General features: G+C 46.0%; 1 protein-coding gene across 1 annotated transcript in view; it reads right to left on the bottom strand.

The window, feature by feature from the left end:
- MX1 (MX dynamin-like GTPase 1) overlaps positions 1-11,461 on the bottom strand; it is a 32,448-nt gene that overhangs the window by 14,548 nt on the left and 6,439 nt on the right. The window contains exons 4-10 of the mRNA XM_011954059.1: positions 10,676-10,813; positions 7,992-8,146; positions 6,812-6,950; positions 5,960-6,158; positions 4,064-4,142; positions 2,392-2,514; positions 1,831-1,972 (exon numbers count right to left, since the gene is read on the bottom strand). Of these exons, the coding sequence (XP_011809449.1) occupies positions 1,831-1,972; positions 2,392-2,514; positions 4,064-4,142; positions 5,960-6,158; positions 6,812-6,950; positions 7,992-8,146; positions 10,676-10,813 (975 nt within the window). The remainder of the gene's footprint in view (positions 1-1,830; positions 1,973-2,391; positions 2,515-4,063; positions 4,143-5,959; positions 6,159-6,811; positions 6,951-7,991; positions 8,147-10,675; positions 10,814-11,461) is intronic.

The following is an 11,461-nucleotide window of genomic DNA, read 5'->3' as shown; positions in this document are numbered from 1 at the left end:
ATCACCTGTGGTCAGGAGGTCAAGACCAGCCTGGTCAACATGGTGAAACCCCATCTCTACTAAAAATACAAAAATTAGCCAGGTGTGGTGGCAGGTGCCTGTAATCCCAGCTACTAGGGAGGCGGAGGCTGAAGCAGGAGAATCACTTGAACCCGGGAGGCAGAGGGTGCAGTGAGCCGAGACTGAGCCACTGCACCCCAGCCTGGGTGACACAGCGAGACTCTGTCTCCAAAGAAAAAGAAAAAAAAAGTGTATGTGTGAGTGAATTTTAGTATATTCACCAAGTTGTGCAACCATCCCCAGACGTTAATAACTCCCAAACCCCACACCCATCACCCATCAATGACCACTTCCCACTTTTCCCTCCCCAGCCCCTGGCAGCCACTATTCTGCTTTACGCCTGTCTGGGTTTGCCCACTCTAGCCATTTTCTATCAGTGGAATCAAAGAATATGATATGTGGCTTTGTGGCTGGCTTCTTTCACTCAGCATGATGTTTTCAAGGTTCATCCATGGGGTGCTGTGGACCAGCGCTCTGTGCCTGTCTGCGGCTGGAAATATTCCAGGGCTTGGTGTTATGGGCTGTTTGAGTTGTGACCTCTTCAAATTCCTATGCTGAAGTCCTAACCCTCAGGAACTCAGACTCTTACTGTGTTTGCAGACAGGCAAAGAGGTAATTAAATTGAAATCAGGTCACTAGGGTGGGCCCTCATCTCATCTGCCTAGTGTCCTTGTAGGAGAAGATGAGGACACAGACACACACAGAGGGACAACCCCATGAGGATCTAGCGAGAAGACGCCGTGTGCAAGGCGAGGAGAGAGGCCTTAGAAGCAACCAACTCCACCAGCACTTGGATTTTGGACTTTCAGCCTTCAGAATTGTAAGAAAATAAATTTCTACTGTTTAATCCCCCACCAAGTCTGTGGGACTTTGTTCTGGCAGCCAGAGCCAACTGCTACACATAGACACATGCCAGTTAGTTTATCGATTCATCAGTGGATGGTCATTTGGGTTCAGTGGTATAAAAGAGAGCAAATGTGGCTTTAGCTGTCACCAGCTCCTTATCCTGACCATCCTCCCCAACTGCCCCACTCTCCTCTGTCTTAAGCCAACGTATCAGGCTCACCACGCTATTGACTCATTGCTATGGTCTACATGTTGGTGTCCCCTAAAAATTCCTATGTTAAAACTCAATCCTCAGTGTGATGGTATCAACAGAGGAGATCTTTAGGAAGGATTGGGTTATGAGCGCTCTGCCCTCACAAATGGGATTCTAGGCACTTCAGATACTGTATTTTTTGCAATTGAAGGTCGGTGGCAACCCCGTGTCAAGCAAATCAGCACCATTTTTTCCAGTAGCACATGCTACTTTTTGTTTCTGTATCAGCAATTTTTTTAGCAATAAGGTGTTTTAAACTAAGGTCCATACATATTTTTTAGGCCTAATGTTATTACACACTTAGTAGACTACAGTATGGCATAAACGAACTGTTTATGCACCGGAAACCAAGAAGTTTATGTGACTTGCATTATTGCAATATTCGTTTTGTCTGGAATTGAACCCACAATCTCTCTGAGGTATGCCTCTGGTATCTCTGTAAAAAAGAGGTCTGAGGAAGCTTGTTCGTCCCTTATCCCATGATAGGACACAGCTAAAAGGTGCCATCTTTGAAGCAGGGAACAGGCTCTCACCAGACACCAAATTTCCTGATTCCTTAAGAATGGATTTCTCGCCTCCAGAACAATGAGCAGTAAGTTTCTACTGTTTATAAATGACCCAGTCTCAGGTATTTGGTTGTAGCAGCTCAAAGAAGGGACTAAGACACTCACCTTCTTGCAAATTGTTTTCAATTATTATATCCCATTTGTGGAACTCACGTCGGAGTCTGGTAAACAGTCGGCTGTCTTCTTCCCCTACAGTTTCCTCCCCTTGTATGAGAGCAGTGATGTCCTGATTAAAGGCATTAATTTTCTGTCAAGAAGAAAAACATCAGTATAAGCGGATAGACTTCAAATCCAAGGTCAAGGTCGTTTGGAGGCTGTGCCTGTGTGGTGGGTGGGGAATCATTCTTTGCTTCCTTATGGGACACTGTGGATCAAAGGAAAGCAGAGGTTTTGGCACCAGAAAATCCTATCCCACCCTTTACTGCCTTAAGGATCTGGGCAATGATCGTGACAGAGCAGGCACAACGCAGCCTGAGCATCCCTCACTGCTGACGCACCCGCACTCCCTGCCCTGCCTCCCTCAGCCCTGTCCACCCTTTGAGTGCTACAGGCCAGACGTCTTTGGATCAGCGTTGGGGGAGTGAAGAAGGAAGTGCATAAGGCCCAGGGTCCCTTTTTTGACCATGACATGTGCTTCTCCAGCTCCATGCAGCTGGCAACACTCACGTCTATCAGAAAGAACATTTTTTCATTTTCATCTTCTGGTATGTCGACACCATACTTTTGTAGCTCCTCTGTTATTCCCTCATGACTCTCCTTGATTTGATTTTCTAACAGCGGCAGAGATTTCTGAGGAAAATGGGAATTTATAAAGATGAACAGTGAATGAAAAGGAAGTCCTGGGCCTCCCTCTACATAGAAGCTGTGTGGGCCGTTTGACTTCCTGGCTTCCTCTAAAAGGAAGCTTTTCCAGACCTGGGGGGCAGGAGGACACACACTAGGGGCACTGTTTTCTGCCCAGGTCTTCCCCCTTCCCCACTCCTGTGACAGCAGCCTCATGAGCAGCAATGAGGCACCCACTGTGCATGGGTGCTGGGCCCTGGTAGAGTGACCCAGGGGCAGTTCCTCCTGTCGTCGAATTAGGTAAACTCTCTGGAGGGAGACTGGAGAGATCCACTTGTTTCGTAGGTTCTGAAGAAGTGGCATTTGGAGCAATTGGAGATTCAACAACTTTTTTGTTGTTTACAATCAATAAAAACTGATCACAGACTTACGTTTTTAACAATACGGTTGACACCATATGCTGGCTCACACTTCCACAGCAAACATCTAAAAATGCCGGCTGACATGTGAAAGCCATACCTTTAAAATGTATCGTTGGGCTGACAAGTTAGTGAGGGGTACTCAGATGCCAGCCCCAGTAACAGTGGCCAGGGAGGAGCTCAAGAAGAAGGAAGCAATGGAGCCTATCTCAGCCGCAAGGGCATCTGTCTAGGTAAGAAAACTCAAACGTGAACCTACGAGCCTGACTTGGTACAATGGCAAAAAAAACCCCCCTGGGCTTGCTCGAGGTGGGGAATCTAATAAGGAAGCATCCCTTTTCTGCACACAATGGGACCCGAAAGAGCTCTGCGCTCATCACAGTCAGCTGGAAAACAACCCCATTCTGCGCCCACATTCCTGGGGACCACATGGAAGACCTTGCACTCTGGTGCTGAGTTGAAAATTTGAAAAAGGCCAGCCTGGCCAACATGGTGAAACCCTGACTCTACTAAAAACACAAAAATTAGCTGGGCATGGTGGTGTGCACCTGTAATCCCAGCTACTCAGAAGGCTGAGGTAGGAGAATGGCTTGAACCCAGGAGGCAGAGGTTGCAGTGAGCCGAGATCGTGCCACCGCACTCCAGCCTGGGCAATAGAGAGAGACTCTGTCTCCAAAAAGAAAAGAAAAAAAAAAAAAAGGAAAAAGAAAATTTGAAAAAGGAAGAGACTACATTCAAGCAGATATTTAAAAAGAACCACAGAGCTTTTACAAAGCTTTTAGAAGTTAAAAAATACGTTCATTAGAATGACTAAGACATTATAATAGTGGTTGTCAATGGGAAAGGAAGAGTTAGTAGCTTGTGCATAAGATTTTAATTTTTATTTTGGCCCAGTAGAGATAGTCTGTCAGCATCCCCCGAGACTGTGGTCCTCTGAAAAGCAGTATCCGCATCGTCTGGGGGCTTGCTGGAAATGCAGAATCCTAGGCCCTACTCCAGACCCACAGAATGTGAATCTGCGTCTTAACAAGATCCTCAGAAGATCTGTGTGTACAGCGATGTTTAAGAAGCCAGCAAGGTTCAGCTCTGTGTTCGTAGTATTCTTTCCAAGAACCCACAGCTCTGCCCGTGCTTACACAGATGTGCGCGATGAGCTCGCTGGTAAGTTTCTCTGCCAGGCAGGGAATCGTGGCCTTTCCTTCCTCCAGCAGATCCCTAGAAGAGAACACAGGATCGATTTCCACCTTGATGTAGCCAGAACACGCAAGTCTGCCTTCTGCTGTTGGGAAAAGTCAAGGCGAATTTCAGCTGTTTACAACTGGATGGAATGTCTTGCAATTGGTACCCAACAAATACTCAGAATTGGATTGAACAGGATTATGACTGAATTTTAGCAATCTAGGATATTTCAGCAATGATATGGAATGAGCCCTTCCAGCTGATATAATAAATGTGTATCATGGTATTTGACTATAGACTTGGTCATCACAAAAATACACAGGCATGTATAGACACGTTTATGTAACACCTCCTTCTATGTGTAATACGTGTAGGTAATCATAATGGCTACAGACATATCTTCATATGAATACATTGAAGCATACTGAGATAAATGGGTAGCAGAATACTGAGGAGAAGAGACACAAAATATCTTGTCCAAGATAAAAACTTAAACCATGGGCTGCCTGGAGGAAGGAAGTCAAGCGTCTTCTCACCCGATCCAAATTTATGCTCCCAGGGTGAGTTATTACAGGGTTTCCCACATTTTATAGGACATTTTAGGATAAAGGAAGCAGCAAAGCATGAGTTTCTGTGCCTTTTTGTGAGAGTATACTCATACCTAAGCTTCAGTTTCTCTGTCAATTTTTCTAGATTGTGGTAAAATACATATAACATAAAATTGACCATTTAACCATCTTTAAGAGGACACTTGAGTGGCATTAAGTACGTTCACACTATTATGCAACCATCACCACTGTCTTCAGAACTTTTCGTATTCCCAAACTGAAACAATGGCCCCAATTAAACACTACCTCCCCATTCTCTCTCTCCCAGCCCCTGGCACCCACCATTCTTTCTGTCACTATGAATCTTACTACACCAGGGACCTCCAGTATCCGTCCTCTTATGACTGGGGTCTTTTAACTTAGTAGAATGTCCCCAAGCTTCATCCATGTTGTAGCATGTGTCGGAATGTCCTTCCCTTTCTAAGGCTGAAAGTATTCCACGTTTTTGTACAGACCACATTGCTTTCTGCATCCGTCCATCAATGACACTGAGTCATCTTCATCTTTTGGCTATTGTGAATGTGCAGAACAGCAAGTAAGTTTCTGATATTTCTGCAATTCTGAGTAATGGCTCTCTGTAGGCTTCTGAGAGAACTGAATGCAATAATGTTTACAACTCTACATAGTCCCATCATTTTAAATCTTACCAATTTATCAGTCTTTTCCTTTTAAAAAATGTCACTTTTGGCAGGAGGGATAGAAAGGCCTTATAAACTATTCACCTACCTTTTCTTCTGGGATGCTTATTGCTTCCTTTTAATATTTGACTTTAATCTTTAACTATTTTGGTATAATGAGGTAAGTAAGGGCAGTATTTTAATTTTTTCCCCAAATATTAATTAGCCCAACACCATTAATAGATAATCAAGCTGATATAGTTCACTATTTGATTTGAAATGCTGCGTTTATCATGTATCAAATATATACATCCAGGTCTATTTCTGGGCTTTCTACTTTTTTTCTATTCATGTTTTTATAAAATATGGTTCTAGCACCATACTATTTAAATTATTGTACATTGTTTTCTCCCTATTTTCATTTTGATTGGTTTTTAGTTGTTTTTTTTTTGGCAGTATTTTGTGATCCCCTGTCTATTCTTCTAGCTGAATTCCACAGTCCTTGTTGGGGAACAAGCATAGTCACACACACACACTCCACACATCTGTGGGATGGCTGCCACCTTCCCCAGGAAGGCCTGACATCCTGGGCTTGGACTGATCCGTGATGAAACCCAGGTGAGCGCACCTGAAATGTGGGTGGTCCTGAAAGAAGATCTTCTCTCTCTGCAGGGCTTCGGACAGGCTCAGCTGGTCCTGGATCTCCTGCTGGCCGCGGCACTTGACGACCATATAGCCCTTCTTCAGGTGGAACACGAGGTTCCGCACCACATCCACAACCTTGTCTTCAGTTCCTTTGTCCACCAGATCAGGCTTCGTCAAGATTCCTGCGAGCCAGATGTATTTGGGGAGAGAAGGTGCCCAGTCACGAGGCAGAGGTGAACGAACCACCACTCACGCCCCCAGTCTCCCAGGGTTTCCTCCCATCCTTGCTTGAGGGCAGGCCATGGGCCCTGCAGAACCATGGGGCCAGTGGAGCCCCGCTCCAGAAAAGAACTCCATGGCAAGCTGCATGAAGGCAGGACTGCCTCCCAGAACAGTGTGTGGCTCTCCCCAAGCTCCTTCACCCGGGTCCACTGTAGAACACGCCACATTTTGTTTGTCCCTTGAGTTATGGACATCCCATCTCAAGCACATGCTTAATGAATACCATGTGCTTCCTGAGTTTGCCCTGCTTCTGAGCCCACTGTGCCTTTCTGAGCAAGTAGATAAGGGTTATAAGCTAACCTAGCCAGTGAAAGTCAAAAGCAGCTCATTTCGCTTGGCCTTGGTGGGCAGCAGACCTGCCCCCTTAGTAGGTCTTAGTGGAGGTAGGTCCCCACTGAGCAAAGCCCATGGAGACTGGAGGGACACTTGCCCACTGGCAGACCACTGAGCACAGGCGGGCTACATGGTCGTCAAGTGCCGCGGCCAGCAGGAGATCCAGGACCAGGTGAGCCTGTCCGAAGCCCTGCAGAGAGCCCAGCACATCCATTCTCACCGATGGTCCTATCTCCCTCGGGGTCCACCTCCTGGGCCATGCTCAGCGCCTCTGTGGTGGCGATGTCCACATTACTGGGGACCACCACCAGGTTGATCGTCTCCTGCCTCTGGATGTACTTCCTGATGAGTGTCTTGATCTGTAAGGAAAGGAGAAGAGGTGACTCATGAGTATGGCAAAGGCAAGTGAGAGGTGAGACAGGTCCTGACCTTGTACTTGCTTCAGGCCCTAAGAGTCCCAGGGGTATTTCCCCCAAAAGAAGTAACTTTGGAGAAATGAACCCACAAAACACAACCCTGGAGATACCTACCAAGCTGGAATTATGAGAAAATAAATTATCTGCGGCAGAAATAGAGCTGTAGGCTCAGGGAAAACCATGAGGTTTCAGGTAATTAACCCCAAATACCTTAGATCTGATGGTCACAATGAAAAATGGTGGCCAAAAAACCTCACTTCACCCCTAAATCTTTAATCTGTAAAGTAAGATTCACTGATACTAAAATATCATTATACCTATTTCTTTCTTGCTTGTTTTGTTTTTGTTTTGAGACAAGTTCTTGCTCTGTTGCCCAGGCTGGAGTGCAGTGGCAAAATCATGGCTCATCGCAGCCTCCCTGGTTCCAGTAATCCTCCCATGAAGGCAGGACTGCCTCCCAGAACAGTGTGTGGCTGTTCAGTGACAGCTGCACGCCACTATACCTGGCTAATTTTTTAACCTTTCTTTTATAGAGAAGGGGGTCTTCACTATGTTGTTCGGGTTTCTGTCAAACTCTTGGGCTCAAGGAATCCTCCTGCCTCAGCCTCCCAAAGTGCTGGGATTATAGGAGTGAGCCACTGTGTATGGCCCATTATACTTCTTTTTAATGCTCTCTTCCCACGTAAGACCCCTTCCTAATACACAGCACTTCAGATATGACATTGCATAAAACATAAAACAAATACATAGAAGATGTTTCCAACTGGGCCCATTGGCCTCACTTTCTCCAAAGAAGCTTCCATTCAACTTGACAGAAGAGACTGACCAATGGGCTCTCTGAATTCCCCACTCACACCTCCAAATAGCAACTCAGCTCTGGACTCACGGTTACTCTAATACAGTACCCCCTTTCTCCTCCCACCCCTCCCACACACCCCCCATCCCCACACCAATGCCAAGGTCAGAATGGGTCTGAAGTCTGACCTTATACCCAATGTCAGCAGGCTGATTGCCCACAGCCACTCTGGTTATCCCAGGAAGGTCTATTAGAGTCAGATCTGGGACATCTCGGGAGCTGATCTCCAGGGTAATTAGCTCATGACTGATTCCCATTCCTTCCCCGGCGATGGTATTCTGGGCTAGAGAAGAAGCAGGGAAAGTCAAACCCAGAGCTTAAGATGAAAGGATCTCATGACAGTGAATACTCCGAAAGCATCTTCTCCTCTCTGTGAGTCATGGATAAAAGCATATTTGGAGCAGGTTCAATTTTCTGTGATTGGGACGAAAGAGATCTCAAAGGATAACTCAGTATTTTCCCTGCTGTTGGCCAGCACTGTGTGTAGAGAGACTTTGTGAGAACATCACCATGAGTGACACCCACTTAGACCAGTCCAAAGCTGGGCTGAGGCAAGAAGTTCTTCCTGGTAGCATTCCTAAATCCTTCTCATTGATGTCAGCAGGAAATCAGCAACCAAGCAAAATAAAAACAAAAATATATGGAAATTCCTAAAATATAAACTGGAAAATCATATGGGGAAATGTGCTTATTTTAGCTAAGATAAGCACTGGCTGTTAACATCCCAATAAGATTTTATTTTGCTCCTTCCTCCTTAATGAATTTTAGGATAGGAATTTGTTTCATCAAATTGTTGGCTAACACCACTTTCCTCTTTTCTACATCTAGAATGTCTTTCTGGGATGTTTGATATCAATTTAGAACTTAGGAAATAACAGTGGTTATGGTCCACTAATTGTTCCCCCAATATCCATGTACCTGCCATGTGGTCATGAGATCGGGTTCTGGCCAGTGGGCCATGTGAAAATGTTATGTGCAACTTCTAGAAAGTGTGCTCATGAAGGCGGAGATATGCCCCTTGCCATGATCCAGCTGGCTTCACAGTGGACTTGCTGACTAAGTTACAGCGGTGGAGGGGGGGACCTTGGAAACAGAGGCCACACCCAGTGAAGAAATGGGATCAGAATAAGTCTTGGTTCCTGACACTGGAATCCCCAGTCAGCTCTAGTCTGTCCCCCTTCAGACTTATGTAAGAGGGACAGAAAGCTTCTACATTGTTTAGACCACTGTGTTAGCAACTTGCTGGCACAATGGCATCCACATTCCCTTCCATCCCTGTATGCACGCTACTTTACAGGGTGCCTTTGTCACTTCCATGGAGAGAGAGAATCTGTCCCTTGAAATTGGGCTTGGCCACTTGACTTTCTCTGGCTAAGGGGATGTTACACAGTGCGACGTCAGGAAAGACTGAAAGGTGTTAGATGCTGGGTCTTGCCCTCTTTTGCTGTTAGGAACCCCTCCACCCAAATTAAGAAGTCTAGCTTAGCCTTCTGGCGGGGAGAGATCACACAGACAGAAGGCCTGGTCATTCCAGCCAAGGGCCATCCTGGACCACCAGCTCCAGCCCAGTTAGCCCAGCTAGCCGGTCCATCAAATCATGAGAAATCAAAGTGGTTAAGCCATTAGTTTTAAGATGGGTTTGTTTTACAGCAAGGGCTGACTAACGCACACAGTTATTTTGAGTGTTCTGCTGCAGGCAGCCAACCTAATCCCAACTAATTCAAAATCATGGTTTGTCAATAACGTTATTTATCTTTCTATAAACAGTCAACAAATGTGATTAATGCTCCATCTTCACAAATGCTAAACTTGTCCCTTCCTACTGCTGGGCATCAGTTCATGTCACTTCAGTACCTTCCCAGTGTGCATGAAACTTAATCATGTGACATGCTAGAAAAACAGAAAGGTCAAGAGGAAGATGTTATCCGTGCATCTCACAGTGGCTGCTCTTTGTCAGCTACTCTGCCCTGTCTACACTGCTGGTGTTGTTTCGCCTTGCAGACAACTTCAAATTGATCCTTGTGGTTTGCATTTATGGAGGCCTGCCATGAGTCAGCCTAAGCTAGGATTATGCAAACCCAGGCACTCCCCTTTCTTAGGAAAAGGGTGCTGGTTCTGAGTGGGGTTCAGTGACGATCCGGTCCACAATGTGGAGCTCTTTGTACAAAGGAAGAGGGGGAGGAGCTCCCTCACCCTCACATCTGGCTCCTCTTCTGCCAGATCTAAGTAGGGAAGCCCTTGATTAAGGGACAGATCGTCCATATTTGGGGACAAGTTTTACATTTCAAAATTCACATTATTCTACATACTCACATATTAAGCAATAGATGTGTTTTTGAGACAGGGTCTCACTCCATTGCCAGGCTAGAGTGCTGTGGCAAGATCATAGCTCACTGCAGCCTTGACTTCCCAGGCTCAAGCAACTCTCCCAGCTCAGCTTCCTGAGAATAGCTGGGACCACGGGTGCATGCCACCATGCCCAGCTATTTTAATTTTTTTTTAAGAGACAGGGTCTCACTATGTTGCCCTGGCTGGTCTCAGGCAATCCTCCTGTGTCAGCCTCCCAAAGAGCTGGGATTACAAGCACAAGCCACTGTGCCCGGCCAGAAATAAATTATTGCTATCAGATGCTGATATCCAAGCATGCTGGTCATAATGAGGTAAAAGAAGTAGAAGGAACTGGGGCCTGATGTGCAGGAGAAAGGGGTCCTAAGGAAACAGCACAGGCCCAGGGAGGTGGGAGTAGAAAGTTACAAACTGACCCCAGGCATGTCAGAAGGCTTGACCAGGCATCCAAACAGGGGGTACTCACCTTTATTAATTTCCTTTTCTACCTCTGAAGCATCCAAAATCTCAATCTCGTAGTCCTGGTAACTGACCTTGCCTCTCCACTCATCTTTGTTCACAAGTTTCTTCAGTTTCAGCACCAGCGGGCATCTAGTCACGATCCCTAGAAGGCCACGCCCACATCAGTGCTCCACTTTGCTCTTAGAAGACCTACATAGTGCCTTAGGCCCATGGTTCTCAAACTTTTATACACTCATCTGGGGAGACATTTAAAACTGGAAACTTCCTGGTCTTACCCTCTGATATGTGGGGACATCGCACTGTGTCTGGGGTGACCTCAAGAACATGCATTCTGAATACGTAACCCAGGTGTGTTTTTGCTCACTAACGCTTGAAAGCCACCACCCTTGGCTTCCTGCCTCATCCCAGTGTTCTGCCATCAGCTCAGGTGGCAGACCACATGGGGAAACCCCCCAAACTCATCTGAACATCTTCCATTATCCTCCTAACATACACACTCTACCCCCATTAGGAAAGTATCCTGCTGCCACCAGGCCACCTTACCACTGTACTCCTACTGTAAACTCCTTCCATATTCTACCTACCATGCCTGACCTGTATTGCAAGACCCATCCCAGGCCTGAACTCTTTGAGCCCTCACTGATCTAGTTCTGAACTGGGGGACCCAAATGCACTTATTCAGATCCTCCTCACACTGTAGATTACGCATTACTTACATGAAAAAAAATGTGCAATGAGATAGTGTTATGAAATGGTGTTCCCTCCAAATTCCTATGTTGAAGCCCTAACC

The sequence above is a fragment of the Colobus angolensis genome, unplaced genomic scaffold (genome assembly GCF_000951035.1).
Source record: "Colobus angolensis palliatus isolate OR3802 unplaced genomic scaffold, Cang.pa_1.0 Scaffold38, whole genome shotgun sequence".
NCBI lineage: Eukaryota > Metazoa > Chordata > Mammalia > Primates > Cercopithecidae > Colobus > Colobus angolensis.
The sequence above is the reverse complement of the archived record's forward strand: the minus strand, read 5'-3'. Positions and strand labels throughout refer to the sequence as shown.